This window comes from Sphaerodactylus townsendi, linkage group LG16 (genome assembly GCF_021028975.2).
Source record: "Sphaerodactylus townsendi isolate TG3544 linkage group LG16, MPM_Stown_v2.3, whole genome shotgun sequence".
NCBI lineage: Eukaryota > Metazoa > Chordata > Lepidosauria > Squamata > Sphaerodactylidae > Sphaerodactylus > Sphaerodactylus townsendi.
Window position 1 is genome coordinate 17,400,725 of NC_059440.1, and position 26,633 is coordinate 17,427,357.

General features: G+C 46.9%; 1 protein-coding gene across 3 annotated transcripts in view; it reads right to left on the minus strand.

Annotated features, from left to right (window-relative positions):
• Nucleotides 1–21,228: 21,228 nt before the first annotated feature.
• Nucleotides 21,229–26,633, minus strand: part of RABGEF1 (RAB guanine nucleotide exchange factor 1) — a 33,436-nt gene continuing 28,031 nt past the window's right edge. For all 3 annotated transcript variants that reach the window (XM_048519501.1, XM_048519498.1, XM_048519499.1), the window contains 3 exons: nt 26,391–26,482; nt 25,388–25,644; nt 21,229–23,799 (listed from right to left, as the gene is read on the minus strand). In XM_048519501.1, coding sequence (XP_048375458.1) covers nt 23,401–23,799; nt 25,388–25,644; nt 26,391–26,482 — 748 coding nt within the window. In that variant the 3' untranslated portion in view covers nt 21,229–23,400. The remainder of the gene's footprint in view (nt 23,800–25,387; nt 25,645–26,390; nt 26,483–26,633) is intronic.

Here is a 26,633-nt window from a genome sequence, read left to right on the forward strand (position 1 = left end):
CTTATATATACAAAAAAAATCAAAAGATGTCAGCTGGCTGCAGTCTTTGCAAATACAATTAACAGTTTTTAAGAGAACCGCAGGCCAACTTATCAAGGGCAGACATTATCCTAAGGTTATTGTTTTTTTAAATCAATTTATCTAGCCAATCAAATAAACACTGCAGTTTTCATTCATTGTCTTAGTTACTGTCTGACAAATCAGTCATCAGTGATTCTGTGTCATTGTTCCAGGCCTCTTTAGGGAACCAATTTTGCAGAAGAAACGCACTGGGGAAAAAAATATACACGGACTCTAGAAATGAAATCATTTCAAGGGGAAATTGCACAGGAAGAACTGTCTGGCAGATCAAGCCCTCGGGCCACCAGCTCATTCACCTCCGCACAGGAAAACTGAACAACAAGCTCCTATTCTCATTCTTTCACTCCCGCCCTCAGTTCGGAGTCCCGTCCCTGCCCCCTTCGCACATATTCTAGGTCACTGGCTTGCCAGTTCTGCTCACAGGAGCCTCAGGGTATGAAGCACAAAGCGTCTCAAAACCCATTCACCGATGCGTTCCTACCTACCTTTTTTGCAGAGCAGACTAATGCCTCCACTATTCCTTATTTGCAAGTACCGATTCGCACCAAAGTAGAACGTGATGCGCTACGCATGGTCAGTGGTGGGATCCAGCTGGTTCGCACCGCTTCGGCAGAACCGGTTATTAAAACGGTGCTTGTAAACAACCAGTTGTAAAATTATTTGAATCCCCTCCACTGCACGTGGTCCGTGAACATCTGGAGCTCAGCTTGACAAACCATTGGCCAACGTGAGTGGCGTGAGAGCCAGTGTGGTGTAGTGGCGGACTCATATCTGGGGAACCGGGTTTGTTTCCCCGCTCCTACACATGAAGCCTGCTGGGTGACCGCCACCCACCTCACAAGGTGTCTGTTGTGGGGAGAGGAAGGGAAAGGAGTTTGTAAGCCACTTTGAGACTCCTTATGGTGGAGAAAAGCATTGTATAAATTAAAACTCTTCTTTTTTAAAAAAAATCCATCACATGAACTTCCTGGTCTGAATGAATCACCCCCTTCCCCAGTCTTCTTTTCACAGCCCCCCCCCCACCAAAATTTTTATCTCCTGTTTCCTCAAATTCTAACCCTCATTCAGTGGTGTCTTTTAGGCATTTCATGCGACAAATGACCATACAGGGTACTCATATCCCAGCCTGTCTTTTTGGTGTTTGTTTTATCACTTTGATGCAAATGTCTTAGAAACAATGTGGCAGGCAGATAACCTATGCATGTCAAAAGGCGAAATCCCTTTAGGATAAAAGAAAGGAGTGTGTCCACTTATCAAATGAATATAACAATCCACTATACCCCCCCCCTCAAAAAAATAAATTCTCCTCCAAGTAATTCTCTGTAATCTTTGCTGACAAATATTGCCCGAGTGTTTTCTGTATATGCGAATGTGCAGTTATAATTTGCTAGACAGAGTCTGCCTTTGATGGCCTCGGGTTCTATACAAGCAGTCCAGAACCTACAACTGTCAGGTGGAGACACAGCAAGCACTTGATAAGATCTGACATGTAGCAGTCAAGATCTGACGGCATCTGACAACCGACGTACAGAAGTCATCAAGATTTGATCATCTCTGATAGGCTAGAGGAACTCCCACAGAACATTCATTTTATCAACTAAAAGAGTCAAATTTGCAGAAATGTGTTTGGAGCTCTGCAAATGACAGGGACGTTGCTCGGTGAGACAGTTTGGAAGCAGAGAAATAGAGCTGGGAAGTGGTTAAATATACATACCTATCTGCTTTAATTTCTCTGCTCTGTATTACTGGCTCCATTAGCAGCTTTGTTTTAAAAGAAGAGTTTGGATTTATACCCCACCTTTCTCTCCTGTAAGGAGACTCAGGGTGGCTTATAAGCTCCTTTCCCTTCCTCTCCCCACAACAGACACCTTGTGAGCTAAGTGGGGCTGAGAGAACTCCGAAGAACTGTGACTAGCCCAAGGTCACCCAGCAGGAATGTAGGAGTGCGGAAACACATCTGGTTCACCAGATAAGCCTCCGCCCCACAATAAATATTTTTATCAGCCCATAAGCCAGCTGAGGCAAGCCCACCCCCCTTGCTCCTGATCTGGCCAGTCAAGGTACGTGGCTCACAGCTTGATAAGTCCCATCAAGTGGTTGGATCTAGCCACCCCCCGCCCCCACCTGCATGTTTGACACCCGTGCCTTATCGTCACCCTTCATGCTGTGCCAAAATTCCTAATCACCCACTTCTGATAGTCTTGAAGAACGGGGCCTGCCTCTTTGCTGCCAACACACATTTCCGCCTTTGCTCCTTGTTATGTTGACTTACGAGGCGGTGACGGTGGAGGCCCCATTAGAGATTCCTTGATGGACTCTCCACTCTCAGGACCTTCCTCGGGCTCTTTTTGCAATCATTAAGCTGTTAGCTGTTTGAATGTTGAATTAGGGACTCCATTAACTCCCAAAATAGCCACAAAGCTGCAAACATGGGAAGCTAAATTTAGCCCGGTTCTGTGGCGTTACGTGTGCGCTCATTGGTGTGTCTCTCCCGTTATCACTGTTGCCGAACTTGGATTATTAAGACCTCCCAGAGTTAGAAGGCCAGGGAGAGAGTCTCAGTTCCGTTCTAACCAAACCGTGTATCTTTGGAACGCTAGAAAATCAGAGCTTTCAGACCCTCATCACTCAATAAGTTGATCTATATTTATTTATTTATTTATTTATTTTATTTCTTAAATTTATATACCGCCAGATCCCCGAAGGGCTCCGGGCGGTGATATGGATCAGGTCTATGATTCATTCAATGGCAGACTCTGGATTTCATCAATCTGAAGTCTTTATGGGAACTGAACACTGAACTTTTGCAAAGCCAGTTCTGACCCGCCCCCCAAATGCCCATTGCTTAATTACCTCCGTTGCTCACTCCCTCCCCTGCCCCCAACTACGTAAACGCAAGAAAAGTAAAGGAAAACGAAAGTCATTCCCAAGATCTAGGGAAAGATAGAGAGCTATCTGGCTAGTGGCTACCCCTCCCTTTGCAGAGAGGGCCAGAGATGTCACTGTTATCTGCATTGCAAGCACAGTGAGAAAGAAGAAATGAATGGAGAGATTCAGTAACCCAAAGAGGCCCCAGACATTAAGCACACACTGACAGCATGGTGGCCGGCCTGACTTGGGTAGCCCAAGGAGCATGATCTTATCAGATTTCAGAAGCTAAGCAGGGTCAAACTTAGCAAGTAACAACAGCAACAACAACAACGGCCTTTATTGGCATACCAAAGCAAAAAATTACAAAGCAAATGTGTGTAATAAAAAAAATTACAAGTGAGAAAAAACACGACGAGAAATGACTGATCTCAAGAATGAGATTTGCAACATTCTCACAAAAAAAGTGCACCAGAACTATTCAGGAGATATGGAATTTTATAACATTCTGGCCAATGGGAACACTGCAAAAGAAATGGAGGTCATGTATTTCATCCGTATCTTATCACATTTGGGGCATACAAACAGAGAATGGTCAAGTGTTCTTAAGCAGTAAATCAAACTCGCGAGGAACAAAACTCTTTAGAATGTTTCCACATTTCTGTATTTCCCATCGAAAGGGACATTGGATGGTGTACCATTATCACATCGTGTGGTAGCCGTGGCTCTCCTCAACTTAGCAAGTATTTGGTTGGGAGATCTCCAAGGAATACCAGAGGCAGAGGCAGCCAATGGCAAACCACCGCTGAATGCCTCTCGTCTTCAAAACCCCTCCAAGGATCACCATAAGTCAGCTAGGACTTGACAGCAAAATGAATAGAAAAGAGTATGGTGGAGAAGAAGAGGAGGAGGAGGAGTTTGGCTTTATACCCTGCTTTTCTCTACCACAAGGGGTCTCAAAGTGGCTTACAACTCCTTCCCCTCTCCCAAACAGACCGCTTTCGAGGCTGAGAGAGTTCTGAGAGAGCTATGACTGGCCCAAGGTCACCCAGCAGGCTTCATGTGCAGGAGCAGGAAGTCAATCCAGTTTACTGGATTAAAGTCCACCATTCATGTGGAGGAGTGGGGGAATCCAACCTGGCTCTCCAGATTAGAGCCCTCTGCTTTTAACCACTACACCATGATGGCTAATGAGTTAGAAATCCCAGGACCAGGTACCACCTGAGAGGGATTACTTACCCAAGAGCTCTGCAAAACTTGGTCTTCGTTTGGTTGCCCTCCCAAGACTGAGTTTCTTCTGATACCAGCATCACAATAACAGTACACCTGGCTTGATGCCATTTTTCAAAAGGGGTAGAAAAACTTGTGGGAGGGAGAGAACGACAGAGCTAGTTCCTAGACGACCATCTGTGCATCTTCTCTCCCTCTTGGCTACCACCTGGAACTGACAGAGAGATTTGTAGCTAGTGCCAGCCTCCTTATTGTTCTTCCTTGCTTAGACTGAACTTCCAGCCAGATGTGAAGTTGTAGTCCAATTCAAAATGGCTGGCCAAACATAATGTTGAAGATTGGAGAGGGGACATCGAGGTGGTTGGGGTCAGGTGGAAGACTTAGGAGGGTGTGTGACCCAGGGAGAAGAAGTAGGGCCAGACGTAAAAACCACAACATGAGATCAGAGATGAATAAAAGATTTTGCTCTGCTAAGCTGCTGCGAATCAGAGGAAAGGAGTGCGTTGATTGTGTGTTTCTGCATGGCCCTTGTGGTCTCTTCCAACTGTATGGCCCCTTCCGCACACACAAAATAATGCGTTTTCAAACCACTTTCGCAACTGTTTGCAAGTGGATTTTGCTATTCCGCACAGCTTCAAAGAGCACTGAAAGCAGTTTGAAAGTGCATTATTCTGCATGTGCGGAATGAGCCTATGATTCTATAATATTATTTATTTAGAATTTACACTTCACTTCCTTCCCCAGTGTGGACCCAAAGTGGCTACAACATTGTTTTCCCCTCCTGCCATTTATCCTCACGATAGCTCCTTGGGGTAGGTTAGGATGAGACACAGCGACCGACCCAAGGTCATCCCATGAGCTTCCATAGCCAAGAGAAGATTTGTACCTGAGTCTCCAGTCTGCAAGCCCCTGTTTTCTCTATCCCAGTCCAGATTTCCCTCATATTACATTAACACTTTCTCATGCTTTGCATTTGTTCACCCTGACCTGGATGGTCCAAGCTGGCCCAATCTTGTCAGATCTTGGAAGCTAAGTAGGGTTGGTCTTGGTTAGAACTTGGATGGGAGACCACCAAGCAAGTCCAGGGTCATTGCACACAGGCAGGAAAACAGTAAGCCACCTCAGTTCCTCTCTTGACTGCCATGTCAGCTGCAACCTGATGCCACTTTAGAAGAAGAGGAGTTTGAATTTATACCCTGCTTTTCTCCACAATAAGGAGTCCCAAAGCAGCTTATAAACTCCTTCTTTCCGCTCCCCACAGCAGACTCCTTGTGAGGTGGGTGGGGCTGAGAGAGTTCGGAGAGAACTGTGACTAGCCCAAGGTCACCCAGCAGGCTTCATGTGGAGAAGTGGGGAAACAAATCTGGTTCACCAGATAAGAGTCTACCTCTCAGGTGGAGGAATGGGGAATCAAACCCAGTTCTCCAGATTAAATTCTACTGCTCTTAATGATTACACCATGCTGGCTTACACACGCATCAGTACTACTGCCGCTTCTATGGCATTCCATCTGTGCTTCTGGACTTAACTTGGAGTAACCCTCTCTCTATCTCTCATTGTAGAAATTAACCATCATCTGTATCCCTCAACTGTCCAAGAAAGGCCAACATGGCCATTTTTAGGTAGAAGAGGCCGGCGCCCTCCCTTTCTTCCGGAGAAGAGGATTATGCAAAGGCGCTCATGTATAAAATTGCTTCTCGAACCGAGAGGCGCTTGTAAGCAGGAAATCCGCAATCAGCTCCTCCGAGTTCCAAGAATGGTGGACAGAAGCCTGCCGGGCCCGCTCTGCTGCGCCATGTCGTGGCGCCGTATCTGGGCCGTTCACCACTCGAGACTTCCAGTGCCTGCGGCAGGCAGCATGTCGAGCCGATGCATTCTTTCTGCTCCAGTAATTGCAGGAAAGGAGTGGTTGGAATTAGATTTCGGGGAGGGGGCTGGGGAGGAAGCCAGCTTGTCTTGTTGCAATTTTACCTGAAATGTGTTGTTGTTGTTGTTTTTAATAGTCATCGGTATCAACTGAGCTGTGGCCGGGTGAGAAAGGAGCGCCACTTTCACGCCGCCCTGTGTTAGAAAGAAAAACCCAGAAAACGGGCTATGTGCTTAACTGGGGTTCCTTCCGCACATGCAGAATAATACACTTTCACAACTGTTTGCGAGTGGATTTTGCTATTCTGCACAGTAAAATCCAGCTGCAAAGTGCATTGAAAGTGGATTGAAAGTGCATTTTTCTGCATGTGTGGAAGGAGTCTGGAAGTGTTTCCTTAAACATGTCAGAAAAGCCCTGTTGGATCAAATCAGGATCATCTTATCCAGCAGCCTGGTCACCCCCTGATCCTGCTCCCACAAACTGTCATTCAGAGGTAGAAAGCCTCTGTGCATGGAGGTTCCACTCAGTCATCTTTGGCAATCAGTTCCTGCTAAGCCTTTTTGCTGTGAATGGGTCTACTTCCCTTTTAAAGCCAACCAAGCGAGTGTAACCTCCTTCTGTGGGTTCTGTGGGGCAGAACCTGGAATGAGTTGCAAAGAACCAAATTTAAACAACAAAATGGTTTACTTTTCTTTACAATTAACACTTTTAAAACATCAACATTTAACGTTACAATTCAAGGTCCTGTTCAGGTTGCATTTCAAGTCCTTCTATTTACAGTCTACTGATATTGCCAAGTCCAAATCTTCTTTGCAAGTTGGCTGGCTCCTGAAGACTCCAAGGGCTTGATGAACAGGTTGCAACATGATGAAGGTCTCCAGGAGAACTCTCACCCATTACAACCACAAAAGAAAACTCTTAACAAGGTGTTAAGGGCTTATAGAAATCAAGGTCCGAGTCTGGTAGCCTTGTTCTTCTGCAAAAGAGCTCTTTCAGCCTCTCTGCTGCTCCGAGTCTCCACCCCTTACTGGGTCAACCCATTCTGGGCCAACCCATTCTGGGCATGGGGGTTACACGAGCAGCCGTCATGGCATCCTATGGCTGTGAGTTCCACATGTTGATTAGCCATTATATGTAGATACTGATTCCCCATTGGTTCCAAATTGTTCAAGGAAAACATTTGGGTTCTTATGGCCCTCACATGGATATGAACTAGGGGAAACCCTGTTTGTAGCAGGACTTTCGGAAGGTGAACATGAACCTCTCAGCCGAAGCGGACCCCCAAGAGGGTACTGTTTGGCCCCTCTGTTGCCGACCTTTTTCTCCTCTGAGTAAAATTAGCTAAGAGAAGAGGGTGAAACAATCAAAGCAGGTGGAGAGGAAAAGAATGGCCGTTATTCTATTTACTTCAGTTATACCCCAACTATCTCTAAAACAAAGACATCCTCCTCCACCCCTCCATTTTATTTGTGTCTGTGATACAAAGGGTGTGGGGGGCTGGATCACAGCAAAGGTCTTCTGTTTCACCATTCCAAGTATAGGCGGCAGCCAGGGCAGAGATATTTGAAGGAACCACGAACCTTTGGATGACTGAGGAGCAAAGATCAGAGAGATGTCTCAGGAACAGAGGTCAGAAATCCCACCCTCGCATGTCCTCTCTACTACAGACACCACACTTATGAACTTCACACAATAGCACTGTTCACACTTTAAAGTCCTGCCATAAAGTCCTGCCAGCCTGCATGTATGTCTTGTTGTAAGCAAGAGCCAGTGGACATTGTGTTGGGTATATATATATATATATTAGCGGAATAAAACAGAAGAGACAGATTCTCAGTTGCTTTTTATAAATGAGTTTACTAACTATAAAGGGAGGGTTACAAGAAGAAGAAGAAGAAGAGGAGGAAGAAGAGGAGGAAGAAGAAGAAGAAGAAGAAGAAGAAGAAGAAGAAGAAGAAGAAGAAGAAGAAGAAGAAGAAGAAGAAGAAGAAGAAGAAGAAGAAGAAGAAGAAGAAGAGTTGGATTTATATCTTCCCTTTCTCTCCTATAGGAGACTTAAAAGGGCTTACAAACTTCTTTCCCTTCCCACCCTCACAACAAACACCCTGTGAGGTAGGTGGGTCTGAGAGAGCTCCGAAGAACTGTGACTAGCCCAAGGTCACCCAGCTGGCGTGTGTGGGAGTGCACAGGCTAATCTGAATTCCCCAGATAAGCCTCCACAGCTCAGGAGGCAGAGCAGGAGTAATCAAACTCCAGATTAGAGTACACCTGCTCTTAACCACGATGCCACTGCTGCTCCATCAATAAGATAAAATAAGAAATCCTTTCTTTCCTGTTACATGTCTACATCACTGTATGTTGGGTTACATCTTGCTACCTATCTACTCTCTCACATGTTGTCTACCTCATGTCTCCTCTCTGGTGTTGTGTCTGCTCAAACAAAGAAACAGAGTTAATTATAACTTCAGATGTAGGTGCTCACTATCACGTAAACAACAGCTATCTGACTGACCAATAGCTGATCAATAGACCAGGTCATAAACAGTGACTCCAGCAACCTGTTTACATGCAGTTAACCCTTTCACAACTGAGCTGTGACAGACACTTGCAAAACCCCAACGCGTTGACCTCTTTGTAAGCCAGAGCCAATGTACATTCATGTTTCGAATGAAACCAGGGACCAGTATCTAGATAACCACGAGGTTTATATCACACATTCAGCTCGCATCACACATTGAATCACACACAGCATTGACTGTGGTGAGGTGAGAATTGCTTGATGCAGCGACAAAGAATTATCAAGTGGACACTGAACACTGATATTACGTGAGTTCACCGTAACTTGAAAACAGGGCTCCTAACAGAGAAAGAACAAAAGAACTCCACACAGAGCTTTTTCTTTTTTTCGCATGTGCCAGCCAGGAGCTAAGGAGGATTTTTACCACCATGCGTAACTTAGTTATTGATATGAGCATAATGCTTCCCCGTACACACACACACCCCCAGTGGTGGGATCCAAAAATTTTAGTAACAGGTTCCCATGGTGGTGGGATTCAAACAGTGGCGTAGTGCCAATGGGGCTGGGCGGGGCACGAGGGGGCGTGGCTGGGCATTCCAGGGGCGGGGCATTAATAATTTCTCTGTTACTGTAAAAAACTCTTACTGTAAAAAAAAGATCCTAATTTCCAGCTGGTATGTTTCTCTCCATAATTTAAACTCATTATAGCAAGTCCTATCGTCTACTGCCAACAGAAACAACGACTTCTCCTCTAATTGACTGCCTGTCAAATACTTAATACTTTCAAATATTTACTTTTGTCTTTGGAAATCAAAAGAAGGATACTTTCCTTAAACAAGGAACTTTACCATATTTCTAAAACATGTTTTTACAACAGCCCAACAGGGAGAATTATCCCGTTTTCTACCTTCGCTAACCAGCCACATAGGAAACAACAGGACTTTATGATTTTTGGACCTAATGGAATTTCTAGCGGAAAAGCAGACCCAATTAGTAGCCCCCTCTCGGCACACACAAATAATTAGTAACCCACTCTCGGGAACTGGTGAGAACCTGCTGGATCCCACCTCTGCCCCCCCCCCCAATAGTTTATGGATCATACAAATTAGCAGAGCGAATCCAAGTCCGGTTCTACCCAGTTCAAAACCAACATGCTGAGTGCAATGCCCGCCTGACATGTGACCAGATTCATGCTCTCTCGGACTCTGGAGCTGGTCCCTTAGAATTTACACCAAATTTTAAAATAGGGATCCCAGTATTTATGAATATATAAGCAAAGGACATGCAAAGTGCTGTCAAGGGACAGAAAATGCCATCCCCCCCCCCCTTAGTAGCCCCTCCACTCACTTTTTGCCCCACCTTCCACAGGATCCAGCCTTTGCAGAGCCCCCCCCCTCCCCTCCCCTCCCCTAGTTCAGCCATGTTTATCATCTTTGCTAAGCAACCCCCAAAATGGCTACCAAGATCTCACCACGGAGCATCACAAGATTGCAAATGTTCTATGAGTCACAATGTCCATGCAAAGACACACACTGCTTTAGGAGACTAAAACAACAAATTTGCAAAGCCTTGTTATTTTTTGTTCCCTTCAAATCTGGGGCTTATTGGGGAGGGGGGTTGTTGAGGGGAGGTTGTGCCGAGTGGATAATTGCCACTTCCAAATTGTTCAGCGTTCACAATAGGAGTCAGTTTCAGGACCAGATAGACAGATGTATACTTTCTGAAACCCAGTGTTACATGCTGTTAATTTCACCTTTTTCATCATCTCCCTGCTTTTAACAGCATGTTATTGTTGAGATGGTCCATAATAGGGGGATTCAAAGGGCGGGGGCGGGGTTCCAAGAGGGTAACAACAGATCTTGGAAGCTAAGCAGAGTCGACCCTGGTTAGTACTTGGCTGGGAAACCCCCAAGAAAGTCTAGGGTTGCAGTGTGGAGGGAGGCAGTGTCAAATCCACCTCTCAACATCTCTTCCCTTGAGAACCCTATGGGGTGCACTGCAGTTTCATGGCAGTGCTTTTCACCACCAACAAGTCCTTTGGATTCTGGCTGAGACGACTCTCCTCCATCCCTAACCAGCCAGCTTCCAGCTATTTCCCATCCCTGTATCTCCCCCGCTGAACCAACACACCGATCCAGATCTGAAACAGCATAGACTTTGCAGAGAAAGTTCACTTCCATTACATGGTATCCTGGAGGTATATAGCAGTGATGGCGAACCTTTTCGAGACCGAGTGCCCGAATGGCAGCCCAAAGCCCACTTATTTATCGCAAAGTGCCAACCCGGCTATTTAACCTGAGGTTTTAGTTTAGAAAAAAACGATTGGCTCCCTCTTCCTCCGCCCCACCCGCTCGAGCAGGGGCCAGCCTGCTCTAGCCTCCAGCACGTCCCACGCGCACTGCTCTGTGCCTCTCTAGCAAATCTGCCTCCTCTGTGCCCCCCCAGCAGCAACCACCTGGAGCACAGGCACCAGGCCCGCCAGCCGAGTCCTCCCTGCTCACCATGGTGTGCGCATGTTGTGCTCAGTGGCCCAGGTCAGTCTAGATGTGTGTGTGGGGGGGTGATTTTCCACTCCCCACATGATGAACTCTGTGTGCGCGTGCCCACAGAGAGGGCTCCGAGTGCCACCTCTGGCACCCGTGCCATAGGTTCGCCATCACTGGTATATAGTATGCCTCTTCCCATGTTTCATTGTATAAGTGCGTTTGTGTGCCTGCCTGCATTAAGTACCATCAAGTCACTACCAACTCATAGCAACTAATATCCTCCACAATGTTCCACAGTTAATCTGCTTGCTCAGGACTTGCAAGTGGAGGGCCATGGCTTCCTTTATAGAGTTAATCCATCTCCTGTTGGGTCTTCATGTTGGGAGATCCAGCGTGGTGTAGTGGTTTACAGAAGGTGCATTCTAATCTGGAGAACCGGGTTTGATTCCCCACTCCTCCACCTGAGTGGCGGAGGCTTATCTGGTGAACCAGATGTGTTTCCGCAATCCTACATTCCTGCTGGGTGACCTTGGGCCAGTCACAGTTCTTTAGAACTCTCTCAGCCCCACCTGCCTCACAAGCTGTCTGTTGTGGGGAGAGGGAGGGAAAGGAGCTTGTCAGCCACCTTGAGTCTCCTTACAGGAGAGAAAGGTGGGGTATAAATCCAAACTCTTCTTCCTCCTCTTTTCCCGCTACCTTGATCTTTTCCTAGCTTTTCCAGTGATGCTTGTCTTCTCACTATGTGACCAAGGTATGATAGTCTCAATTTAGTAATTATAGCTTCTAGGGAATTTTCAGACTTCCTATGATCTAGAACCCAGTCATTTGTCTTTTTGGAAGTCCATAGCATCCGTAAAGCTCTCCTCCAAAACCACAGTTCACAGGCACCTGCTTCCTTCCTGTCAGCTTTCTTCATGTCCAACTTTCACACCCAAAGTAATATGGAAAACTGTGGCACGAATTATCTTGATCTTGGTCACCACTGATACATCCTGACACCTTAAAAAATCTTTTCTAGCTCCTTCGTGGCTGCCCGTTCCCAGTCTCAGTCTCTTTCTGATTGCTTGGTTGCATTTTAAAGCAAAACGCAGAGCGTGGGTGAACACAACGCACACACTCTCGAAGCATACAAGGTTCACTCATCAGTTGAGCCATGCTTGGCTGCAGCTACCTTCGACGTGGACACTTCAGGTTATTTTCAGATCTTGGACTTCTGTGTGTGGGCAGTAAAACCCAGACAGTGGCCTGCAGAATTTAATAGGGAATTCAGGAGATGCTGTCTTGGTCCTGCTGCCAGCACCACCTATGGTCAAGTGCATGTAAGTTCAGATAAATCCAGCTTGGAACGGGTTGTTAAAGCTTGCAAAAAGCTCTTTTGAAAGGAGGTTCACTGTTCAAGGAAAGCATCAACAGAATAGGCTTTAGAGGGCTCGAGCCCAACCACATTTCATCACACCAAGCAGCAGAAGGAGGAGGAGGAGGAGTTGGTTTTATATCCTCCCTTTCTCAAAGGGGAAGACTCAAAGGGGCTTACAAACTCCCTTCCCCCCCCCCCCACAACAAACATCCTGTGAGGTAGGTGGGGCTGGGAGAGTTCCAAAGAATCATGACTAGCCCAAGGTCACTCAGTTGGCATATGTTGGAGTGCACAAGCTAATCTAGTTTACCAGATAAGCCTCCACAGCTCAAGTGGCAGAGCGAGGAATCCAACCCAGTTCTCCAGATTAGAGCGCACCTGCTCTTAACCACTACACCATGCTGGAATAGATCCTGCCTTTGGATGCCTGTATGAAAACATTCAACAGTGATCCCAACAGAGTGTGCCTATGGATACCAGGGCATCCACGAAGGGGTTTCCCAGGGCCCCATTTGCTTCTTCCCCAAAGCAAACAGCCAATCCAGATTTCCGTTCAGCTCACCACAGTGGGGGAACCCAGAACTAACTGACTTCATAGTAGAATTATGCTCAGCTGGCAACTTCCCAGCACTTTGTGATTGGCCCCAATACCTCATGGAAGCCATTTTCCAATTGGTCTCAACCATCCATGGCAACCATTTTGTGGTAGCCCTTTTTCCTGGTTATCACGATTCCAAAAGTGTCCTGAAGGGCCCCAAAATTAGAGAGCCCTGAAACAGAGCATATGAGCCAGTGCCTAAGCCAGCAGGAGCAAGCTTTACAAGTAATGTGGAACATGGGGTGATGTCAGAGAATTCGAAACAAGAGAGAAACAGAATGCAAGAGAAAGTAACAGTGAGAGAGAGAGGGAGAAACAGAAGGAGAATGGAACAAATGGTCCTTTCCGCAGAAGCCCTTGAAAACGTTTTACAAATGTTTTCAAAAAACCCTGTTTGTCCACACTCCCCCCTTGAAAACACTTCTCGGCCACCATTTTGTGGTCAACTTGTTTTGTTTCTTCTTAGATTCGTAACTATGAAGCTTCAAAGCCTGATGCTATTCTCTAGGTTTTGTAGCTACGTAACTACCTCAACACGACCCCCCCCCAAAAAAACATGTTTTATTTCCTGCCTGAAAACGTTTCAGTTGAGTCGTGTGGAAAGAGCCAAAAAAAAGGAGTGATAAGGAAGCAGAAAGAAAGAGAGCAAGAAAAAAAATTAAACCCAGCGACGGCATGTGAATAATTACTAACTGCATTGAACGGTTACAAGAGGACATAGGGGCAGAGGCCTTCCGCACCTGAACAGCAGCAGCTACCTGCCATGAATGAAAGAGTAGAGCCTTCCACACTTGGCACAGATAAAATTTAAATACTGAAGGGTTGGTTGATGTTTATCTACCCAAGCGGGTGACTTTTGCCGCACAAGAAGCGACACAAGGCTGCCGGAGCCCACTGCGTTAATTGGATTACAGGCAGTTAATGCTTGCAGGGGGGGTGACAAACAGGCCTCGAGAGGCAGAGCAGTTTAAAAAGAAATATGCGATCGTTGGGAATACTGCAAGCTACGGATGCTCCTTTTTACCCTTGGCAAAGCCACGGCTCGGCCATATCATGGCCTTTACTGCCCTCTGCAGAAAATCCCATCTCAATGCAGCTCCTTAGAAAGCAGAAGTAAAGAAATAGAAAGCATCGCCCCTAACTGAAGATGGGAGGAACCAAGACAAAGCTAGCTTGGGGATCCCTGTTTTTTCTGAGGGAATTTTCCCAATTTTTCCAATGGAAATTTCCAGTGGGGTGTGGGGGGAGCCACTGAAATATTCTGTTTTGGAATGAGTGGAACACTTAAGACAGAGTATTGCTCAATGAAAATACATGATATTTAAATTGTCATGTTTGACAATCGGCAGCATTGGAGAACAGTAATTCCTCATTAAAAACGTACAACATACTTTCAAGGAGGCACATATTGTACCAATGGGACGAATTGTGTCCATAGTGAATGAGCTATAATACGATAACCATTAGCGTGGTGTAATCGTTAAAGAGTATCAGTCGAGGACCTGGGCAACTCAAATTCAAATCCTCACACGCCATTTAAGTTCACCTTGGCGGACAGTCATATACTCTGAGCCTAACTACACAGGGTTGTTGTATGAGAATAAAACGGAGCAGAGGAGAAGGAGAGAATAGTGTAAGCCACTTGTCGGTCACACTGGGGGGAAAGACACAATATTTATCAAAAATAATGTTAGCAATTAAAGAATAACGTTTTCAACGTTATAAAGTTTAACACAACTTCCAAATATGCTGTTAGTCCTATTGCCGTTATATTTGTTTCTTGAGTTGCCTCAAACAAAGTATGGATTTATTTTTAACTAAAATATTTCTAAAGTCACCTTCCCCCAGTACACTGGGACCCTTGAAGGGAAAAGACATTCTCTGCTACCTTTCCTCAGGCTCTGATTTTCAATATACTGCATTTGAAGGTGGAGTTTCCCATTTAGCTAGCATAACTATACTCTGTCTCAGGAAAAGGTGGTAGTAGGATTGTATGTTCCTCCACTACAGAACTCAATATCCTGGACCTACTTTGTTGTGGAATGCTCTGTATGGGTCATAGTGCCTAACAGTTTTCAAAAGGCAAGTATTGGTGACCGTCGTCAATGAACTATAAATGCTCTTGTATCAAAGTACCATGTTTAATAATGCACAAAAGCATGGTTGCAACAAAGGCAGCAAGCAAAAATGAATGATAATTCTCATTCATTCAGGACTATATTCTAACGCGGAAGCATACGACTTTCTCCACTACTGAACCTCAAGTGACCATGCTAACATCTTTATCTGAGACACAGTAGAACGGCATTTAAATCTGCCATCAAGAATATGTCTTTTTAAAAAAATCTACCCCAACTGCATGTTGCAAGTTGCGGTTGGCCAACCGTCATCACCAGCAAGCAAGCAGAGAGAAAAGTATATTATATGTTCATGTTCAAACCAGCCCAGTGTCGCAGCACACTTGGAATCTGGCATGCACAGGTAAAATGCATGTTCGTCTCTTCCCCACCTTCAAGCCTGCGTATGGTTGATTCCCCTCTCCACTCAGCACCGTGCACATCTGTTACATCCACCCGAAGTATGAACAGGAAACATCAAGGTGATATCGCCGCATCTGAACTGCTTTCATATATTGACAGCCGTTTCCAACGTTGCCAATCGCAACAAGACTGCCCTCTGCAATCCAAATGCAACTTCTAGCTTCCCGACAAAGTTGTGGGGAGGGGGAAGGAATCCTTTAAGATTTCCACGTGTTCAGAACATCTGTGCTTCCTCCATACCTCTGCAGGGCTCCCTTTGCAACAAAGTCAACATCATCGAAACCTGCTGTATTTCAAAAGCAAGTAAGGCCAAACCAGGTTTTGGTTCATTCAGCAGATGCTTGGTCTGGCCTGCCAGGCTCCCAGAGAGTCAGATTCCAATTAATAGCAAGCACAGATATAAGAGGGGGAGAGAGCTGTCTTACTCTGAGTCCAGAGAAAAGGAGTCCAAGCAGGTCTGGTAAGAGGCAGTCAGGGTCCAAGGAAGGTCAGGTCAGGCAATCCAGTCCAAATCAGAGCTCCAGAGACTCAGTCTGCAAGCAGGCATGGCAGAAAGTGGTCAGGCTTTCCACAAGGTTGCTCCTGCAACTTCCGCTTCCTGAAGCCATCTCTTATAAACCTGTGCTGTGGCTCATTCTTGATCCTGAGCTGACTCCCAGCATTCTGTGCGCTGCCTTAAGACTTCCAAGCGTGCGCTGAGCCCTTAAGAGTTCAGTTCCAGCCCGGTGCAAATCCTCAGCTGCCGTACAGACTCAGGTGAGCTGGGTGGGCTGCTAGGCTGGCCCTCAGAGGCGCTTCTGCAAACACTCTGGCTTCCAGCTCTTGAGTTGGGCCAGCTCTGCCTGCATCCTGTGAGGCTTCTGGCTGTGCTTGAGGTTCAGTTGTCGGAGTTCCAGCACAGCGGGGTCATCCTGCCAGTGCTCCTCATCAGAGGACTCCTGGCTGGCTGACTTTGAGCCCACGACAATGCTACTGCTTCAGGAAAGCCATGCATATGTCAAACTCAGATGCATGTAACCCTTGGGTTCAAAGGTCTCTGGTGTCTTCCTCTTGCTCTAAGCCCCTGCTCCAGAAATCTAGGATCTCAGCTAAATAGGGGTGCATCTATGGAAAACAGCGACTAGGGTCGTGGTAGAGAACCTTTGGCACTCCAGATGTTATGGACTACAATTCCCATCAGCCCCTGCCAGCATGGCCAATTGGCCAATTGGCTGATGGGAATTGTAGTCCATAACATCTGGAGTGCCAAAGGTTCGCCACCACTGGGCTAGGGCAAGCACTGAAAACTCTCTCCTTCTGCCCTAGCCTAGCCAGGTCTGGTTATAAACTGTGCATGCTAACTCCAAAATCCACATGGTTTCAGAGGCAGAGCCTGCAGTTTAAACCTGCACCCAGCCATGCATAATCCAGCACTGAACTGTGGGCTCGGCTGGTAGGGTCTGGCTTTAAACTGAGAGGTGCCGCTCCACACCTCCAAAGACCATGTGGACTTAGGAGGCAGAGCTCCCAGTTTAAAATTGTACCCATCTGGGCAGAGCAGAGTTCTTGGCAAGGAAGGGGCCAGGCAGCCAAGGGCGCCCCCCATGAAGTGGCACCCAGGGCACGTGCCCCAGCTGCCCCACCCTAGATATGCCTCTGCAGCTAAATATTGAGCATTACCTCCCACATCTTGCTTTAGACAAGCAACGTACACAGAAAACACCAACAGATTACCTAAAGGCCTGAGGAAGGTCATAGAGGGCAAAGAATTATTTATTCCACCCCAAACACCCAAGAACAGTCCTTTAAAGCTTGACACAAATCTCTCTGACCCCCCCTCCCCCCCCGCCCCAAATCTTCAATTAAACCTGAAGCCAACTTCCCCCGGAACAGGAAGGTTTATTCCATAGACCAAGCATGTACATGCCTGCACCTTTTGAGCTGAATTCGCACAAGTGCCTAGCCCCAAAGTCACATCTCAAGAGCACACGCCCGCCACCGAATTATCTCCCCAGCTGTGCTAACAGCAACAGATTGAGCTGCAACCGTTCCAGCCACCGGGAGCTGAGTCATTATTATTAGCACAGGATTATTTTAATTAAATACTGTTTTGCATCCTTAACTCTTAATTTTTAAGATGATTATAAATATTGGTTTTAACAGGAGGAGGAAATCAGCCAAGCAAACTTCGGGAGACGCCGAGGGAATTAAACGGCGGCTCCCGGAGCGTCTCAAAAGACCGAGCTCTGCAGTCGCAGACCCAAAAGTCCATCAAGCCCCAGATCCTGTTTCCAGCAGCAGCCGTCTAGATGCCTCTAAAAGACCAGCAAGCAGAACACCAATAGCTGTCCCTGCTTATTCCCAAAACCTGTGGTGAGCTGGACTCAACAAGAAGACTCTGCAGGAGCCAGACTGAAGTACTGCAGTGCATGAGGTTTTGACTGGTGGGCACTGCAGTAGCGTATCTGCCAGAGGGACACGTGGGGTCGTGTGTCCAGGAGGCCACCAATTTAATAATGTTAGGGGCGCAAAATCGCCCACCCACACCCGTGGCATTCTGCTGGCCTCCCGGCTGGGCCTGTTATTGGCCCTGTGTTGTGCCACCCCAGGCGCCTTCCATCTCAGCCACCCGTTCACACTCGGACACGGGTGATTGGAGGTGGGGGGAAAGAGAGACAAGCAGGCTGGGTCACCACCCCCCGCCCCTGGCCCTTGGGGCAGAGAGGTTCGCTGCAAGGGTGGCAGGGTGCCCACCCAGCAAGTCCAGGGTCATTGCACACAGGCAGGAAAATAGTAAACCACCTCAGCTCCTCTCTTGCCTTAAAAACCCTTCGTGACTGCTATGTAGCCACTTTAGAAGAGTTTAGATTTATACTCTGCTTTTCTCCACCATAAGCAGCTCATAAATTCCTTCCTTTCCTCTCCCCACAGTAGACACTTTGTGAGGTAGGTGAGGCTGAGAGTTCTGAACAAACTGACTGGCTCGAGGTCACTCCAGCAGGCTTCATGGGCAGGAGCAGGGAAACAAATCCAGTTCACCGGATAAGAGTCTGTCGCTCATGTGGAGGAGTGGGGAATCAAACCCAGTTCTCCTGATCAGAGTCCACCTGCTCTTAACCACTACAGCACACTGGCTCTCAAAAAAAAAAAAAGCAAACCTCTTGGCATCTGAAAGGTCTGTGCATCAAACACTTGCTTTGGTTGGTCAAACAGACTACTTATAGACGTCCACTAAGGACTTCTGGAAACTGCAGCAACATCTGAAATGCTAAAAACAGTCACCAACAAAGTATGGAATGACAGCTGTGCAGGCGAAAACGAGCACTTGGCAATCTTTGAAGCATCAACTGGATATTTTTGTATTACGTTAGAAATCACCAATAAAAGAACTGGACCTCAGCTCCAGAAAACAGACTTGTCAGCCCAGAGGATACAGAAACCTTGGGCAACGCTCGGCAAACAGCCCATGAAAGGCCTCGGAGATTTTTTAAAAAACCAAACGGTCCATGAATATTTAACTCACATCAATATTTCATTTCCAAAGAGAGAGAAAAGAAGAAACTCATACATAACCCACCGCCTCTTCAGAAAGGTCCTTGCAGATTTCAGAGTGTCTTCAGCAGAACTTTTGGGCTGACGCTGCCAAGGGAATCAGCAAACCGATCTCCTAGTGGAGGCATTTAGGCAAAGCAGCCAAGTCCTGATTTGATCTAAGAGGGGACCAGATATTTGGTAGGCGCTTTACCGATAATATATTGGATGAGCTGGTTCAGTTTCGACTGAGCTGAGTGTGCAGGGCGCCAAAAGAGCCGGGCCAAAATTTTTGCAAACCGGGGTACTTTCTTTGCCCATTTAAAATTTGAGAACCTGACACCCAAAAGGTTTTACTTTAGGAGCATGTAAATGAGCCAGAATGGTGCAGTGGTTAAGAGGGGCAGGGTCTAAACTGGGGAGCTGGGTTTGATCCCCCACTCCTCCACATGGCTCCTGCTGGGTGCCCTTGGGCCCACCACAGTTCTCTCAGGACTCTCAGCCCACACGGAAACAGGCAATGGCAAACCACCTCCGAACGTCTCTTGCCTTGAAAACCCTACAGAGTCACCGTAAATCTTCACAGCACACGAACACAGTGGGGCACCTCCTTCCCTTTCTCACACAAATTGCTGTTCTGGGTATATTTAACCTCTGGAAGGGTGGCAAGCCCGGAGCTGCTGAGAGGCAGTGTGGTGCAGTGGTTAAGAGCAGGTAGATTGTAATCTGGAGAACCGGGTTCGATTTCACACTCTGCCACACGAGCAGTGGACTCTTAATTTGGTGAACTGAGTTTGTGTACCCACTCCTACACATGAAGCCTGACCTTGGACTCGTCACAGTCCTTCAGAAACTCACAAGGTGTCTGTTGTGGGGAGAGGAAGGGAAAAGGAGTTTGTAAGCCGCCTTGAGACTCCTTACAGGAGAGAAAGGTGGGGTATGTAAATCCAAACTCCTCTTCTCTTCTAATACAAAGATGTAATAACTTATTTAGAGGGTGTTTGCAGCTGTGTTGCTGCCATCCTTCTCCCTCAAGTGAATCGGTTAATACAAACAGTAAGCTCACTTGCTTTCCAAGGAGGCTGCCTGTTGCAACTCTGTATATACATAAGTCTTCACTATTTTTGATTCAGATATAATTAGGTGAATTTTAATCAGTTGACTTTATTTTTACACCCAACAGCTCTCTTATTCTGGCTGGTGTGAATCTTCCGGGCTGTGTGGCCATGCTCTGGGAGTTTTTGTTCTTACTATTTCAACTGCATTTACAGCTGGCACCTTCAGAGGCATGTCGCAGTAAGATGTGTTCCTCTCTATGGCACAGTGTGGACTGATTTTGTGAGGGTACATGTTTTGTCTACCTCATAGCTGGGATGGGGCATAGGATGCATTTGAATGTCTCTGGTTTGTTTGTTTTTAGTACTGGTAGCCAGGTTTTGTTGATTTTCACACACTCGTCCTTTTTTGTTAAAACCTGTCCTGATGTTAGTTGATTTCAATGCCATAATCTTGACAATTCCAGCAGCTACACAGGGAAGTCCCAAATCTCCAGGCATTTCCCCACCCAAAGTTGGCAACCCTAGTCTTGGTTGTGAACAGCAAGCCAACACACACTGAAAACAGAGAGGTGGCCAATTTCTAGCACCTAGGAGAGCTCCCAGAAAGCAGCCACTGTTCCAGCAAAGTCCAAAGCTAAGCAGAGTCCAAACAGAGATCTCCTTGCTGAGCCAGGTGACTGACAAAACCTTGCCCCTCGAGATTATTCTGGCTGTCCCTGCCTCCCAGTGCTGGAACGTGACACTGGACACCGTGCCAGCATCCCAGCCTCACTGCTGCCATCATACAGGGGACAGGTCAGGGGCAGGGTTGGGAAGGAGCCAACGTTGGTCGGCTCACTCCCGGCCTTTGCCAGAAGGCTGCAGTCTGCATTTAAGCTTGCCTTTTGGCTTCCATTAGTCCGGTATGGGCCATCAAAGCTTTTCAGCGGCAGGGAAGCTTTTTGACTTCCCCATGCTGCTGGGAAGCCTCTTGCAGGGGGCGGGGGGCCAGCCAGGCGCTGGGGTCATGGACGAGGCTGCCCCTGTGTGTAGGGAAAACCAAGTTTTGCAAAGCCTAAGATGTGCATGTGTGTTAAAAGTCAAGACGCCATGTCGCATAAACGAGAAAGCAGGAGTTGCATCATACTTCGTTTATTCAATGACAAAATTTAGTGACAGCAGCTCTAACGTATCTTCTTCTTTTTCAGGAGTGCAAAATATATACCCGGATACCAGAATTAGCACCTAGTATAGCACAAGGGAACAGAAAGAAGCCCCTTAAAAAAAGAAAGAAAGCTGATCTAGTCGAGTGTCTTTGATGAACAAAAGCCAAAAAAGTAGCTCTGTATGGTCAGGTGATCAGCTCGCTGATCGTTTAATTATTGGGGGGGGGGGGGCATTCCAATACTTACCTTTGAGATACTAGGAATCCATGGAGCAAGAAGGTTAAAAGATGCATTTTTTTTATTTTAAAAGACACAGGACAGATCACAGTCTCGGCCTCCACTTATTGCAAAATGCAGAAAACATTTGCCATGCCAAAAAAACAAAACCCCGCTCTTGAAGATGCTGCTTAGAAAAAGTTATCCAAAGTAAGTTAAAAGTTAAACCTGTCAGACCACTGCAGGTACAAATGAGACAAAAAACTTTTAAAATTTCGGTTTGAAGAAGTGTGGTTCCCCAAACTACAGTCCAAACCGGTTAACACTGTCATGAGATGAGCCTCTCTCGACATCGTGGAGTGGCTGGGAGAGAGGATTCTGGCAATAACGCGCAAAGTTTGCACCCCATCCCACGTTCACCCGCTCAAGCCTTCGCCTGAGGGATTTGGCATCCAACTGAGCCAGATGTTTGGCAAGCAGGTTCATTTAGCAAGCAGGCGGGACTTCGGTCTGCCAGGACCCGTCTTGGTCAAGTGGGAAACTCAACAATTATTCAGAGCATTGGAAGAATGCAGGCGTGGAGCCGGGAGTGACGAAGGAGTGCTGGGAAGGAGGACTTTGAGAAAGGCAGGGTGATCGTAATCCACCCCAGAGCTTCCAAACACACACGAAAACTATACAAAACATGCACCAAAAAGTAAATCATTTAAGGTGGAGCACCCTCACTACCTCCATTTGGCATAACGCCTGAAGAAGGCATGGGGCCATACAAGAGCGGATCGGATGGTATGTCAAACATGTGCAGCAGACGTGCTACTCAGCCCTACACTGAGAGGGACAGTTCATGCCCTGAAAACCCCAAGCAGGGGTATAAAAGACCTGGGAATAGCCTCTCTGCTTGCCCAAGATCCTAGTTTTCCTCGACACAACATAACAGCTGCAGACTGATTCTCAGAGTTCTTGGTGGTGGGATGATAAAATGTGTGTTTAAATGGAGAAAAGAGACTTTCGAACATGCTGGCAGTGAAGCCACCGTTCCACCAAGCGTCACCGCCAGTCCACGTCCTCTGGCTTCTAGGGCAGCATGAATTGGCTCTAACACCTGCAGAAAAACAGCGGGCTTCATTGCAGGTGATTCTCTAATCTCCGAACAGGTGTGAGGAGCAGTTGATGCCGCATGCTGACCCACGGGGCGGCGGGGGGGAAGGATCGTTTTGCTGTGCATCACGACTAGTTTAGATGAGAAATTATAAATATTAGGATACGAGTGTTTACTCAAGTTATGGTTGAGACCGCAAGAAAACCCATTCCTCTTCCCCACCAAGCCCAGGAACAAAGTCACTTAGCAGGACATTTATCCTGCTGATGGTGCGGAAATCTTTTACAAAAGCATCATTCCTTACAAGATATCAGGCATATCAGACACGGAACATTTCAAACCTATGTACAATTTTAAATATTTACTTCTACAATAGATTTCCTTTTTTAAAAAAACAAAAAAGCATCCTTTTAATTTTTCAAAAGGTCCAACTTGGCATCCTTCTGCAAAGTGCTGATTATTTTCTTTATTTCAGGAGGGGGGGGGAGGGAGAGCCAAACACACTTCATTCGATTTTTAAAAGGAAAAAAAAGCACGCCAGGAAGAATAAATTGCACACGTACCCCTGGGTATTTCGTTAAAATCACACTGGAGTCATGTAAAATAAAAAAAGAAGAAGTTAAATTTGGTTCACCTTCACCAAACACGCGATCCTGAAAATAAACCTATTTCCGGCTAAAAAGAACACTGTTGGCCAACCCTGCCAGTAATAGTACCTCTAAAAAACGTGCCGGCTTTAAAGTTGTCTGATGGATCTCTTGGACCACCCACCCAGAAGAGGAAAGCAGAGTGAAGGAATTTGTCTGCTGATATCCCAGAAGAGGCCGTCAACCGGCATACACCTGTGGCTGCAAAGGCGGGGGGAGTTTGTCATTCTCTACATTTTCAGAGTCAATAGCGGCTAAGGCCGGATTTGGGGGCTTGATCTCCAAGGGGTACTTCTCGACGATCTCTTGGACTTCCTTTGCAACCCCGTCGGTCCAGTCAATCAAATCTCTCTCCAGTTTCTTGGCCTCGTTGACAATCTTCTCTTGCCGCTCGTTGAGCTGGGAGATGAGGTCAAGGTTCCTGTACATCTGCCGGACCCCCACAGACATGTCACCTGACCAGTTCTCGGGTTCCTGTTTCTTTGGAGATGCCTGGCCGGACATGTAACGGTCAAAGTCTTCCTGGCTCAGGTTTAGGGACTGCGCGTCCAGCTTCTCTATGAAGGCCACAGCACAGCACTGGAAGAACAAGAAGAAGAGTCTGGATTTATATCGCCCCATTCTCACCTGTAAGGAGACTCAAAGGGGCTTACAAACTCCTTTCCCTTCCCCCCTCACAACAAACATCCTTTGGGGATGGTGGGGCTGAGAGAGCTGTGACTAGCTGGCATGTGTTGGAGTACACAAGCTAATCTAGTTCACCAGATAAGCCTCCACAGCTCAAGTGGCAGAGCGGGAAATCAAACCCGGTTCCCATGTTTAGAGTGCACCTACTCTTAACCAATACACCACGCTGGCTCTCTACTGATTGTTTATTCATTACTCTTAAGCACGAGGTCACAAAAGGTAACCACCACATACCACAAGGCATCAGCTAAGAACACAATGCTATTCTTGAAATACCTCTGTCAACTGAAGCCCCTCACTGGCTTCCAAATGTTTAGCAGGAAACGATCCTTGAACATTTTCTCACTGAACCATAAGAACTAGAAATGTAACCGAACATATATTCACACAACTCTACCAGTCAAGGCAGCACAGATGGCAAGACAAGAGAGATATGCAATCCATCAACGTCAACATTACAAAAAGAGAGAGAGAAACTGAAGATGAGCGTGTTTTTATTTTACAAAAACTCTTGGCGCTTATTAAATACTCCCTGTTACCCTGTTAATATCATCCATTCCAATCTTACTCGACAGTCGTTAACTGAAAGATTTTCTTTCAGCAAGCATACAAACACCCACTGATTTACTATGACAGGAGAATAAAGAGACCTCAGAGGCTACCAAAGACAACATTTAAGAGTGTTACCCTTTTTACCATGATTACAGCCTGGGAGATACTAGACTCTCAGCCACTGAGAATCAGGAAAATAAGTTAGCCAGTGAAAAGCCAACCTACTAGTGGACCAGGTTTCATTGGGACTCACTGATGACCTTTGGGCCAGGTGCCAGGCTGCCAAGATTTCCGGTTCCAGCATTTTATTTATTTCAGATGCCGCCACCCCCCCACCTCCACCCCCCGGGTCACAGGGCAGGTCACAACGTTCAATAAACAATCAGTAATGATAAGACAGCTGCAAAATCTTTATGTGCAATCCACAAAATGGCATCCTAGTTCAGGCATCAGAATGAAACGTGATCGGCTGGCGTCTGACAACCAACATCACAGACTGCTGTCAAAAACAGACAGCAGTGCTAAGAGACAGCTGAAAACTGCTGACTCAGTTTCCCAAAAAGAACTCCCAGACCTGAGAAGACAGTGGGAAAAGGCGTGGCTTCTCTCGCCCTGCAAATGTATCCAGACTGATAGACACCCTATCTTGCTTCCCACAGTGCTAAGAGAGTTTTGGATTTCTATCCCATATTTCTGTCCTGTAAGGAGACTCAGCTTACAAGCTCCTTTCCCTTCCTCTCCCCACAACAGACACCTTGTGAGGTAGGTGGGGCTGAGAGAGTTCCCAAGAACTCTGACTAGCCCAAGGTCACCCAGCAGGAATGCAGGAGTGCAGAAACACATCTGGTTCACCAGATAAGCCTCCGCCACTCAGGTGGAGGAGTGGGGAATCAAACCCGGTTCTCCAGATTAGAAGAGTTCGGCTTACCAGGTTAGTGAAGTAATAGCCATCCTCGCCAGTCATGAGCCTGCTGGGATTGCAAAAGCGAGTGATGTACTGGAGGTTGGACTGCAGGCGGGGAGGGTTGCCCTTCAGCACAATGTAGATGAGGGTGGGCAGGAAGTCGTCCGCGGAGGCCGGCTCGTTCTTCGTGGTCCGGATGGCCGTGAAAATGTGCTTGCTGCAGCTAGTGATGCAGGCCAGTTTGTCCCGCGGGACCCGCTTCGAATCCATCTCGATGATGTCTGTGAAATAGAGGGAAGCCCAGGGAGGAAGAGGGGGAAGGGGAGGATTTGGATTTATATCCCCCTTTCTCTCCTGTAAGGAGACTCAAAGGGGTTTACAATCTCCTTTCCCTTCCCCATCCCCCACAACAAACCCTGTGAGGTGGGTGGAGCTGAGAGAGCTCAGAAGAACTGTGACTAGCCCAAGGTCATCCAGCTGGCATATGTTGGAGTGCACAGGCTAATCTGATTCACCAGACAAGCCTCCATAGCTCAAGTGGCAGAGCAGGCAATCAAACCCGGTTCTCCAGATTAGTGTGGCTCTTCTCTCCACAAGAGGAATGCTGTTAACCATCGGAATATCAAGTTGGCATCAGCAGTTTATGTAACCTGCCCAAAGCACTTCCCTTCATATAATTACTCCCCAACTGCCACTGCGTGAAAGGGGGCACTTGCTTTGGGGAGGTTTTTTAAGAGGCAAAATTGCTCCTTCTGGTGTGGTCATTAATTCAGACAAACTTCAGCCACTAATTTCCTTACTTCATTTATACCCCACCTTTCTCCCCCTTGTAGACCCAAAAACTACTGAGAGCCAGCATGGTGTAGTGGCTAAGAGCAGGTGCACTCTAATCTGGAGAACCGGGTTTGATTCCCTGCTCTGTCACTTGAGCTGTGGAGGCTTATCTGGTGAATCAGATTAGCTTGTGCATGCCAGACAGGTTAATGTGGCCAGCCTACTGCCGCAGTCTGTTAAGGTCTTAGCATACCTGTGATTGCTTTCACCACCACATCCGAGACTTCGGGGATTTCCTCGTCGACAGGAACACACAGCATCTGCGAAGTCACCCAGTGCAAAGCCCTGCCGAGGGAAACAGAGGGACGAAAAGAGAGTGAGATATGCTGCCGTCCACTGTGGAAAGAGCAACAGGAAAAGAGATGCAGTAACTCCCAGGCCTTCTCCTTCGCACACTTCAGGAGCCCTGCATATAAAGGTCACCCAAATTTATTTA